This window comes from Nymphaea colorata, chromosome 5 (genome assembly GCF_008831285.2).
Source record: "Nymphaea colorata isolate Beijing-Zhang1983 chromosome 5, ASM883128v2, whole genome shotgun sequence".
NCBI classification, from domain to species: domain Eukaryota; kingdom Viridiplantae; phylum Streptophyta; class Magnoliopsida; order Nymphaeales; family Nymphaeaceae; genus Nymphaea; species Nymphaea colorata.
Window position 1 is genome coordinate 7,954,350 of NC_045142.1, and position 12,489 is coordinate 7,966,838.

The 12,489-nt window shown below is 44.2% G+C and overlaps 2 protein-coding genes across 3 annotated transcripts; both read left to right on the top strand.

Annotated features, from left to right (window-relative positions):
* The first annotated feature begins 885 nt into the window (after positions 1-885).
* On the top strand, positions 886-6,172 carry LOC116254173 (PWWP domain-containing protein 3-like). 2 transcript variants are annotated; one of them, XM_031629356.2, is made up of 3 exons: positions 886-1,027; positions 1,172-5,665; positions 5,765-6,172. In XM_031629356.2, exon 2 carries the CDS (start codon positions 1,303-1,305, stop codon positions 5,644-5,646), a length of 4,344 nt encoding a protein of 1,447 aa, XP_031485216.1. In that variant the 5' UTR covers positions 886-1,027; positions 1,172-1,302; the 3' UTR covers positions 5,647-5,665; positions 5,765-6,172. The 2 variants fall into 2 exon arrangements, with proteins under 2 accessions (XP_031485216.1, XP_031485215.1); XM_031629355.2 differs by having other exon boundaries at positions 5,777-6,172.
* A 4,626-nt stretch (positions 6,173-10,798) lies between these two features.
* Positions 10,799-11,755, top strand: LOC116254449 (uncharacterized). The gene has a single exon (XM_031629847.1). The coding sequence runs from the start codon at positions 10,799-10,801 to the stop codon at positions 11,753-11,755; it is 957 nt and encodes a 318-aa protein (XP_031485707.1).
* Positions 11,756-12,489: the final 734 nt, after the last annotated feature.

Consider the following 12,489-nt stretch of genomic DNA (forward strand, 5'->3'; position numbering starts at 1 on the left):
AAGTGACGCCCAATTTTTGAAGAATAACAATGTGATACCCAAATTTGAATTTCTTTCTTAGAGCTACCTGACTTGTACGTCAGAAAAGAAGTCCTAGAAAAGAGTTTAAAATTAAGCATGCTTTTGTCATACCGCCAAAAGTTCGGCGCTGCCTCAAAATTTTTCTATTTTCTCGTACAACAAAGAAAAAAGACCAAAGTAGCCTTGGTGCCTGCTTAGGCAATAATGCCCTTTCTAGTTAGTTAGTAGTTACTCCTAAACAAGTAACATCACTGATCCGACAAGTTAATGAAAATTGGGTTCTCAACATTTTAATTGACAACATTTTAATTGATAAGTATACTGTTTCCTAGTTATTATGTCTTAAAAAAAGGAGCGAAGCTATATTTAGGTCTTGGATTTCTTTATTATTATTATTGTTTGAAATCACATATAAATTTTAAAAAATTTACTTACTTTATATAATTTTTTTAAAAAATAGTATTTCCATGTTAGTTAAAATTTAAAAACTTCACTATTTCTAAACGTTGAAAGCAAGTCTTGCGCCGCCAGATAGTGATATGCGATGCACCACATTTTTCCGGTCAGAGAATCCGAATTTTAGGGGCATTTTCGTCTAGTTTTTTAGATTTTCCCAGCCTCTGCAACGTTGCCCGCCAAAGGGCCCCAACGCTTTCGGGTTGTCCCCGAAAAGACCTCCGTACGGAATCCCTTTCGAGGCGGCAAAGTTTTCTCCGCTCGGCGGTAAAAATTTTCCTCCGAAATTTCAAAAGCGGGGAAAGGATCGCAGTGAAATGACGGAAACGCCCTCCGTTCGGTCGGCCTTCGGGTATAGCGGCAGCTCATCGAGCGGATAGGTTTTCTCGGTTTTTATATAGTGACGAACTACTTTTTCCCCAACTAATTTTCCCTAGGGCTCTCTCTAGCTCTCTCTCTCTCTCTCTCTCTCTCTCTCTCTGGAAATCGAGGACCGCCATGATTGAGCAAGCTTGAGGTTTGAAGGCCTTCTCCTGAGACACATAGAGAGGTACTATCATCATTACCGTCATCGCTAATCGTCGTCGTCATCGTGTTCTTTTGTTTCTTTTCTTCCGAATTTAGGGTTTTCGTTCGTGTTTCTTTTTTTTTTTCTTGGTTTGCTGTTGTGGTTAATTATGTTTCTATTTTCTAGGGGTTTTGTCTTCTCCGTCTTCGTCCTCGTCTTTGTCTTCTGCTTGTTGTGGCTGGCTCCTTCTTCGGGAGTTTGGTGGTCGGGGGAGTTAGGGTTAGGGTTTCTTCTTCCCAGTCTATGCTGCTGGCGCCATGAATGGTCTCGTCGACGGTCCGGATTTGAACAAGGAGGTCGTGGTGGGCGAGAAGGATGAAAATTATAAGTTAAGTGTTGGGCGCAGGGAGGAAACCGTTGAGAAGCACGTACCGGCCGAGCGTGCGGCTTGTGAAGGTTCCGGCGGGGAAGGTGATCCGGATGAAAAGATGGAGCACGCCCCTCAGGGTGGTGGGAGCGAAGCGAAGGATGAGTTCGTGTGTGTCGCGGAGTCGTCTGCGCTCGTTCCTGATGGAGAGGGCGGTGCCGGTAACGAGGTGGTGGTGAAGGCGCCTGTTGAAGTTGTCCAGGTAGTTAGTGAAGGTCTGGCTGAGGGAGCTGTACCATTGGAAGAGAGAGCCGATGTAAAGGACGGTGGTGGGGATGAAGTGGCAAACGCACCCATTCCCGACGGGGCAGCGAGTGTGGCTGTACCAGATGGACGGGGCGATGTCTCTGACCCTGTGACGGAGAAAGTTGCGGAAGTGGTCCGTGAAGGTGTGATCGAGGAGGTCGTAGTGGTGGTGGAAAAGCGTGTTGAAGTGGAAACCATTTGTGGGGATATTGACGGGAACAACCTTGGGAATTCGAATATCGAGGATAATAATTCTGCAGATGAACCAAAAGATCTTTCCGTTGATGATGATCCGAAGAAGCAGAAAATTGCAGATGTCAATGCAAGTGCACAGGCGGGGTTTGGTCTTGCAACAGGAGTAGGGAGTTCAGACGTTGAGAATGATGGAGTCAAGCTTGATCAAACGGCTGAAGATAAGGCTAAGGGGCCTGATTTTGCGGTTGGCGGAGAAGGGAGTTCAAGCTTTGAGGTAGTGAAGCTTGATCAAACAGCTGAAGATAAGACTAAGGGGGCTGATTTTGCGGGTGGCGGTTCTGCAGATTTGGGCAAGGCTCAAGCTGCGGCTGCGGTTGTGGAGGTGACTCGTTTGGAAAAGATTGAGGTTGTTGAGTCAGAGCTTATTGCCGTCGGTGATGGTTCTGATTTAGTTGTGGCAAAGGCTAGCGTGTCATCTGGAGTTACGAATGTAGATCATGTCTCTCCTGATGGCAGTGAAAAAGCTGAGGAATCGCGGAAAGAAGATGACGGTTCAGCGGCAGAACAGAGTAACGGGACTAGTGTTAGTCCTGCAGAAGAGCACGCGGAAGTCCCCTTGCCTGATAGGAACGATGATAGGTTGGTACAAACCACTGGAACCGAGGGTATTGCCTGTCAGGACGAGGGTTCTGGTGGCGAAGGTGGAGGAGCAAATGCATTGCATGAACATGAAGATGAAAATGCTAAAGAACAAACTTTGAACTTGGAGAGTAACGTTGACCATTCCAAGAATGTCGCTGTAACTTCTTCTCTGGCTGAGGCTTCGAGCATGGATGGTCAGCATAGCGGTACAGGTGGCAATCCAACGGATAACAATACCTTGGATGATGGCAAGCTTACAAGCTCTGTGTCAGATGGCTTGCATAATGCTCGAGCTGATGATTCTAAGGTGAACGACTCATTGGCTGGCGAGACTCAGAACAATGGTGGTATCGAGACAAACGGAAATGCAGATGTGGGACATCAAAATGTCAAAAAGGAAGATTCCGCCCTTGGGAAGCATGACGTTACAGCGGATGGGGATGAGAGTGAGGAAGCTAAGAGCGATGAAAAGATTGAACTGGTTGAATCCATCTCTGAAGAAAAATCTGATGATCATGTAGCTGGCATGGACCAAGCTGATGATGTTAGTGATGAAAAGGTGCATGAAAGCAAAGACATGGAAACTGACGAAGGCTTTGAAGATGACGAAGTGCACGAAATGTCGTATTTTGAGGAGGTCCTCCCTGAGGACGTCCTGTCTCAAGAGGATACTTTTTCTGTTGGCGACATAATATGGGGAAAAATAAGGAGTCATCCGTGGTGGCCTGGCCAGATATTCGATGCCTCAGATTCATCTGAAAAGGCATTAAAATATTCGAAAAGGGATACTTTTTTGATAGCTTACTTTGGGGACCGCACTTTTGCATGGTGTGATGAGTCTCAGTTGAAATCATTTTGGACAAACTTTGCAAGGATGGAAAAACAGAGTAGTTCTAATGCGTTTCTTAATGCCATGGATTGTGCGTTGGAAGAAGTTGCTAGGCGGACAGAGCTGGGGGTGACATGCAGCTGTTTCCCAGAAGAAGCCTATAAGAAGCTTAAGAGCCCTGAGGTTGAGAATGCAGGCATACGTGAAGGAATAACTGTACCAGACGATGTTGGGAGGTCTTTGTCGGTTGCATCATTTAAGCCAGAGAAATTTCTTGAATATGTCAAAGAGTTGGCTTTGTTTTCCCCCAAGAAGCGCACTAACAGGTTGGAACTTACATTTGTTCAAGCTCAGTTATCTGCATTTTACTCTGCCAAAGGGTATTTAAATCTTCCAGCATTTCATATTTATGGAGGATTATCTGGTGATGAGACTGGCCTTTCACCCTTGAAAGAATCTCGTTCTGGAGGTTCTGTTGGCATTGCTACCCCGAGTCCAAGAAGGGAGGAGCCAACAACTCCTGCATCACTTGCAGAAGGTGGAGAAGGGAAAAGCCATGCTAGTTCATCTCGGAAACGGAAACGACTTCTAGAAGAGAGTCCACATCGTAGTAGAAAACAGAGGAGCCTAGCTGAGCTGATGGATATGAAAGGCCGACAAAGGAAAAGCCAGAAATCCAAGTCTGTCTCACCATCTAGTGAGAAGAAAAAGGACTCTGAGTCGGTTTTGCTGTCAAGTGGAAAAAAAAGCCAGAAATTTGAGTCTTCCTTGTCTAGTGGGAAGAAGAAGCCGAAATCTGAGTCTAAACTTTCTAGTGGAAAGAAAAACCAGAAATCTAAGTCCATTTCACCATCTAGTGGAAAGAAGAAGAAAGACTCAGATTCAGCGGAATTCTCTCATAGAAGAGGGCGAAGAAGGTCTATTTCTGGAGATGCGGAAACTACTGGAGAGGAAGCACTTGATGCTGCAAGTAGTGGCAAAGGAAAGAAGTCAAAGACTGGCTCTAATGCTAGAGAGACTTCTAAAAAGAAGAGAAGAAGATTTGACTCTTGTGAGAATGTTGAAACTGCTGGGGAGGAGGCTCCTGATGATGTAAGTGGTGGTGTATCAAAAGCTAGCAAGAAGCCTAAATCTAGGTTGGTTTCGCCACCTAGTGGTAAAAGACAGGAAAAGGATGATACTATAGCTACGCCTGGAGATTCTACCCAAAAGAAAAGGATCTCCAATTTGTCAGGTAATATTGATGCTGAAACTCCCCCCTTGCAGAAGTCCTTCAAGATAGGAGACCGCATCACTAAGGTTGCTAGCCAACTCACAGGTCCTCCGATCATTAAGTGCAATAGTGATGCTTCTCAAAAGGATCTTACTGATGTCAAGATCGTGAAGGATAATAGGAGAGGCAGTGCTACCCCACTGACACCTAGAGCCAGTTCTGATAAAAAAAAAGGGGTCCCAAGGATAGATTCTTCTTCTGATGAAATGTTAGCTTTACTTGGTACAGCTGCGGAGAATCCTCTAAAAGGAATAGATTCATCATCTGAAGTAATTGATTTTTTCACAGACTTCAGGAGTTCACTTTATGAAAAAGGTTCATCCAATAAGAGGTATAAGAAGTCAGTAGAAAAACGGGATCAAGACCAGAAATCAGGTGGGAAAACATCTTCCGATTCACAATCTGAAGGGAAGAAGTCATCGGATGCCAAACCCAGGAAAGGCAAATCTGCTGGCTCTAAAACTACTGTTGATTATAGCAGCCCAGAAGAAGGATCGTCAAAAACTGGGCAGAAAAGGAAAGCTAAATCCTCTAAAGAAAGTCCGGTAAAGAAACAAAAGTTTACTTCTCAACAATCAACATCTCCTTCGGTAGGGTTAAAGCGTGACTCTGAGAGGGAACCAGCAGTGGGTGTAACCGACTCGGAATTGAGTAAAGACTTGCAAGAGGAAAACAGGACAGGCAATTTGGATGAGAAATCTGGTGAAGAATGCTCTCCTACAGCACTAATATTGACATTTACTGAAGGGGATACCCTTCCCTCAGAAGCTGATTTAAGTAGAATATTTAGCCGATATGGCCCCCTTGAAGAGTCAGAAACTGAAGTTCTTAGGAAGACCAGCCGTGCCAGGGTGGTCTTCAAGAAACGTCCAGATGCAGAAGTTGCTTTCAGCAGTGCTGGTAAATTCAGCATTTTTGGACCGTCACTTGTCAGTTACAGGCTTAGGTATCTTTCTTCAACATCCAAAGATTCTCCAAGATCTGCAATGCGGGGCATAAAAGAAGCCGCATCTGCAGATGGAAATATAAAGTCTCCGTTTCCTGGATAAGATGAGATAAGGACTGCAGGTATTTGTTATACCTATTCTCTGCTCACGCTTCTACTTCAGCAATATGTATTGATGTATTTGTTTAACATAGTTTTTTAGTATTCTGATGTTCTGATAGTGTGTATTGCAGGCAAAGTGCAAAATTAATGAACTGGAGACTCATATCATCATCAGTATGTCATGTTCAACGATGGTAAGGACGAAGGTGTATTTAACGAAGGGAGCTCCTTGGACAGTTAGGATGTTTCAGACGCTGTAGTTAGCTGACGGTTTTCTCCCCATCCTGTACCTTTTGTTGGATTAGGTATCATCATCATGCCATTGGCATGTATTTACATGTACTCAGTCGGAGCAATGTATACAGAATGTACCTTGAAATTGCAGTTGGATGAATATCTGACAGCTTTGTCACGTTCATGGTCCAAATTTTCACCTGCAGGGGACCTATGTTGTACTATGTTCTTGTGGCCATTTTACAGCATTTTCAGCTTTTTTAGTAATAAATCCAAGTGCCTTGCTGCTAACATATCTTTTGCTAAGCACGATGCTTTGGACCAATTGCCTTCATCCTGAAGCAAGCGCTAGTACTTAATTCTGCTTCTTGTTTTATGTTCATCTTTGATAACTTCATTTGATTGCAATTTCTGTTGTTGAGATTCCGTATTTTTTTTCAGCTACAAATACCTGAGTAATTAAAGACTCTTTTACCCAAATGGCTAGAAAACAGTGTTAGTTTTAGCATATAGATGAGTTGTCTCATTCAATTGTTTCTGTGACTGCGTGTTTGCCATGATATGCAATGGGTGGGCTGCTGAAGCTAAATGTTGCCTGGTTTTGCCTTTTTTAGTTAGGTTTTTGTTTTGGTCAAGATCACCAGGGAGTGATTTGGGATGTCCTCCTGAAGCTGGTGGTTATCTATCATTGATCAATAATGCAAGGAGGTACTTGATTTCCTTGCAGTTCGAAGCTGAGCTTGGAATGCCTATGTCATGGATATGGCCAAAGTCGTGGGTACGGTCAACATATCCTATACCAGTTCTTGCCAAGTTTTGAAACAGGTCATTTTTCTCCAAAACCTTAAAGGCTTTTTAGTATTCTGTCAGTTTGGTAATACTGTTTCCTTTTTTGTTTTCCCCCCTATTGGCACCATTTAATTTTAAATGGTATCATGACATGTTTTTTCAATTGTATGTGTAATCTTGCCCCTGCGTCTAAGAGTTTCTAGCAATGATCCGCACCTGAGTGTGCTCCTGCGCCCACTGAGATTACGGATCTGGTCCAGGATTGTGCCCTGGTTGCTGCACCATGATCGGTAAAGTCACGAGACTGCCAGGGGCAAGTGTATGCTATCACGTGTATGTAGTATGTGAGAACCGGCAACCTGGTCCTTGTTCAAGCTTAGAAATCCCTGTAGCAGCTTGTTGTGGTCAGTTGTTGGTGGTTGTGCTGCCTAAGCATTTTAGATGAAATTATTTTGAAATAAAGGTGGAGTCGCGTTGAAGTTGCTGAATGTATTGACAAGTTTCAATAATCGATCTTCAAGATTACCACGCATGACTTGGTATCCAGTGCACTTTTTTTCAGTGGTCTCTTACGTTGCAGAGAAAAATGTTTGGCCTAGTAGATATACCACGAGGAAGGTGGAAATCAATCTATTAAGGTGAAGTGTGTGCTACTGAATCCGTAGAATGATCTAACGGCCCGGAAGCAGTGCGGTTCGCAGGTAGTATGCTTAGTCCGTTTATTTGGATGGAGGGTCATGGAAGATTCAAGGATCTTCATCCTTTCTTGGGTGGCAAAGTGTAATATGGTAGATGTGTTTTTTGGCGTTTCATGATTGATGAGATGGTGCTGGTCCTGCTGGATACTGGAATGAACATCTGAAAGCTGAGATTTATTTGTGTTCTGATGAAGGGATGCTTGATGAAGTTGACATATGACTGTTTTCTGATGAAGAGCTTGCTGCTGAAGCTGGTAATTCAGGGTATGCTGCGTATGCTTGCATCCACACTTTTGCCTGCCTTCTTTGTTCTCTGTGGCTGTACTAGTTCTCTAACCCTGGACCTTTCATTAACACCACCTGCTTTGCTTTTGTGAATGCATTCAGGCTTCAACCAGCTCTACGGTAATCCTAATAACTAAGGCTGCGACATCTGCTTGCACGCAACTGTTTGATTGCCTACCCTCAGGTCTGCTTGCTTTGACGATACGCCTTGTGGTTAATATATGTAATTTCTAGAGATGACCTTAAATCTCCAGTTTTCTTTTTAGTTTTTGTTAGATTGTTCGTTTTGGGGTGAGTAGCGGGTTGCTTGGAGTAGTGCATTCACATTTAAGGGCTCAAGAAAGTAGCACCTACTGGACTAGAATCGAAGCAAAAACATGCTATGAACATTTGCTGCCCTGACTAGCTATACTATGCATGAGGCCTTTTTTTTTTTTCTGTTCTATACGTGCTAATTTGATTTAGATTTGTGAACCCTGAACTTGGTATATATTAGAATTTTAATCCCCCCACCCAGAAAAGAAAAGAAAAGAAAAGAAAGCTCAACTTTTAATGTGGTTGCAGAAACAGGCTAAATGAAAGGTATTCAATGATTAATAGTTTTGTTATATCAGAACTTCGGCACTTTCTTGTTGTAAACGAAAAAGTTCGGAAATTTCTTTGTTACTGACCTTCCAGATTACTGGGGGAAAATACTTTTTCGCATGGCGAAGTCGATACTGCCGAATGCTGGATAATATTTAAAAATGTCACTAAAAAAACAAAATATTTAAAAATGTCACTAAAAAAACAATAAGTTGTTGCTAAGACCATCATAAACCATTGATGCATTGTAAATTGCACAAATATAATGGTTTTTTTAATAATAAATTTTGAAATTTTAATAATAAATTTAATCATCCCTTGAGGTGCAACCTGACCCACAGGGTCTAAGGATGTTTTGGGATCTGGAACCTGAGTAATTCTACAATTTGATCATTTTTTAGGTCCAGCGTCACGTGCGTGCATGGCAGTTACCTATGCTAGTCTTTTAAAAGTTTTTTTATTTTTAAATAAAAATCTTAAATATTTATATATATATATATATATATATATATATATATATATATAAAAGTGCTCAAATTTTGTTTAAATTAATTTTTCTGGCTCTACCACTGCGTGTGTGTGCCTCCATTTCACTACGTGTGCCACCATTTGTGATTAAAGAAACATAGCTCGGGGTTTGAATGGGAGATGCGTTTGCTTCTGCCACAATTTGTAATCCAAGAAGCATAGCCTGGAGCTTGAATGGGAGATGTGTTTGATTATGTGCAGGGGTGAAGGGAGGGGGATGACCATTGTTTGGATTCGAATTCAGTTTGACCTTACTCGAATCCAGAAGTTAAACTGTTTCTCTAAAAAAACATCTTAACTTATGTACCACTAACTCGCTTCAGTTGTGCTATACTTCTTGGGGCTGAACTAATCAACAATTTCCGGTATTTTCAGGTGTTTATATCTCACCTTTGAAGAAGGGAAAAGTGGAATAAGCTGACACTCCATTAGAGCGTCTCAAACATCTCCGTATAACAATTCCTGGCATATCGTACTGCTGTCGTTACCATTCTTAAGGAAGTTTCAAGTTCTATCTGACGCCGATTTAGTGATTCTCAAATGCTAATACAGGTGGTGAGCAGCGAAACGTGAAATGTAAAAGGTGTTGTGTTGAGATACGTTTCAATCTTGAAATTCCTGTTGTTTTCTGTTTGTTGTTGTTTATTTCGTAAGTTTGGTACTTGAGGATCACCTTTAGTTAAAATACGAACATAAAAGACTATTTTTATTTAATAGCTTAAAATATAAGAGAAATTGAAATCAGCCGGCTGTCGGGCGACAAATATTTAAAAGAAAATATTGGTAAGAACACTCCGCAATGGCTTATAAGGTTTTAGCACAGCGGCCGGCAGATTTCACAAGAATATTTGAGAAACGGCGACGGCGCTTGAGTGAGACGTTTCTTGAAAGGGAGAGAAGAGGGTGGTAGCGTCTTCGACCTCGAGGCGGCGCCACCGCCGCTGCTACTGCTACTGCTACTCCTATAACATTTCGAAGGGAAAGATTGGTTGGCGGATACCGGGCCTCTGTCTGTTACAGCCCTCCTTTTTCCGGTCATGCGATGATCACCACCTCCATCATGTCCTGACGGTTGGCCCTTGGGCAGTCTGACGGGATAGCGTGGGGGCAGAGGAGGCTTTGTGGTGGTAGAAACCTTAGGCTGCAGCTGCGTCGTTGGTGGAGGCAGAGGAGGTAGAAACCTTGGGCTGCTGCATCCTTGGCAGAGAAACCTTAGGCTGCCTCTGCGTCGTTGGTGGAGGCAGAGGAGGTTTAATGGTGGTGGAAACCTTGGGCTCCTGGGTCCTTGGCAGCGCCGCCGCCGCCGCCGTCGTCCTCGTCGTCGTCGCCACCGGTTGGGGCTTAGGTATTATGGTTCTTCTTGCACCAAGATCATGATGATCATGAACTGCTGATGACGGCTGCTTGTTGCGCACCAGAGGACGTTGGCCTTCCGCGGACGAGCTCTCCTTCTTTTCGGGAAGCAACAGCGACGCCCTGCCTTCATCATTCACAGTTCACACGTACCAGGAGGGAGGCAGGGAGGGGAGATTTCATTGTCAGATTTTTAAATGGGGATAGTCCTCCTGGTGTTGATCTGATTTACAGCTATGACCGGATCTTGGCTAATGACGTTTCAGGTTCGGGTCCGATTATCCAAGGCTGGGTCCTCTTCTGGCAAGATCTGAAGTTGGATTCTGTCCACATGATTCGTATATCAGTTCGAAAAATATTGAACCTGAATAAAAATACTAACTAGACGTTGGTTGTGCTTTAAATTTTGATTCGAAAACCAAGTCTTAGTCTAAATTCAATATTTTTCGGACTGAGATACGAATCATGCGGATATTAGGATCCAATTTTCTTGCCAAAAGCGGACCCAGCCTTGGATAATCAGACCCGAACATAGAACGTGACTAGCTAAGATCTGGTCATCGCCATAAATCAGATCAAGACCAGACAGTCACGGAACGGGGAGGACTACCAGCCATTTAAAAATCGAACAGTGAAATCACTTCTCCCTCCCTCCCTCCGGGTACGTGTGAACTGTGAATGATGGAGGGCAGGGAGTCGAAGTTGCTTCCCGGAAAGAAGAAGAGCTCGACGGCGGAAGGCCAACGTCCTCTGGTGCGCAACAAGCAGCCATCATCAGCAGTTCATGATCGTCATGATCTTGGTGCAAGAAGAACCATATTGCCTAAGCCCCAACCGGTGGCGACGACGACGAGGACGACGACGGCGGCGGCGGCGCTGCCAAGGACCCAGGAGCCCAAGGTTTCCACCACCATTAAACGTCTTCTGCCTCCACCAACGACGCAGAGGCAGCCTAAGGTTTCTCTGCCAAGGATGCAGCAGCCCAAGGTTTCTTCCACCACTAAACCTCCTCTGCCTCCACCAACGACGCAGCTGCAGCCTAAGGTTTCTACCACCACAAAGCCTCCTCTGCCCCCACGCTATCCCGTCAGACTGCCCAAGGGCCAACCGTCAGGACATGATGGAGGTGGTGATCATCGCATGACCGGAAAAAGGAGCGCTGTAACAGACAGAGGCCCGGCATCCGCCAACCAATCTTTCCCTTCGAAATGTTATAGGAGTAGCAGTAGCAGTAGCAGTAGCAGCGGCAGTGGCACCGCCCCGAGGTCGAAGACGCTACCACTCTCTTCTCTCCCTTTCAAGAAACGTCTCACTCAAGGGCCGTCGCCAGAAACCAGCATCAAAATCCGGGAAGACGACCGACCGGTGAAAAAGAGTGATAATCTCCGCCAAGAACCCTTGGCAGCCGCCCCTTCGCAGTCGAAGAGTGATGCAGCTACTACGGTGCAAGATACTCCGGCTGGTGTCCGATTAAGCGGAAGCAGCCACCAGACAAGTCGCGTGAAACCCGGATGGGGAAGGGGCATGCCTCCGCTCCCCCCACCCGGCGGCGGCAGCGGTCGCGGTCGCGGCGGAAAGAGGGTGGTTCGTTTTGCTGATCAGCTTCAGGATGGACCCGACCCAACTGTTCGAAAGTGAGAATGGTGCCTCCCATGAGTGGGGATCGACGACTGCGGATATCATTTGCAGAACTTCCAACCCCATGAATGTTATCTCCATGCGTTATGATACACGCGATTCAAGTCACAGTTCCTACCACCTTCTTGGTAACATGTTTCTTGACAATTGCCGATTCCTTGTATATAAGAGATTGAATGCGATCGATGGTCGATCAAACATTGGCAATATGCAGGTGGTTCTATAATATACATTGTAGTTTAAGTCTGTATATATTGAAATTTCTTGGTGATGTGTCTGCGCAAATTTTGGCGTAAATTATTAGTTAGGTGTTTTGACTAATGTGTAGTTAATTTTGGTGTAAACTAAGTCCAATTCGATGGCAATGGCCTCATCAACACAAATGAAGTTCATTTCTGGCGAGTGTTTATAATCACCCATGATACTTTTATTGAGAGTCCCACTGAGGCTAAGTCCCATTTCTGATGCTTTTCTAGCATCACGGATTGCACCAGTTCCTTATAGTGCACGATAATACATGACTTTTCACTTAGTTGTGTCTAACAACACTGAGCAATGGTGGATTGCAGGCAAGAACTTGTGATGCAAACATATAACGTAGATATGCTATTAGCACTGGTGTTTCGAAAATCAACGTAGGCGATGCAGCTATTTAGGGTGCTTAAGTTCTTAAGAAGACTTCAACGAAGTGCATCTCAATGGATGCTGCAAATAAATAGATATTGTGCATATTA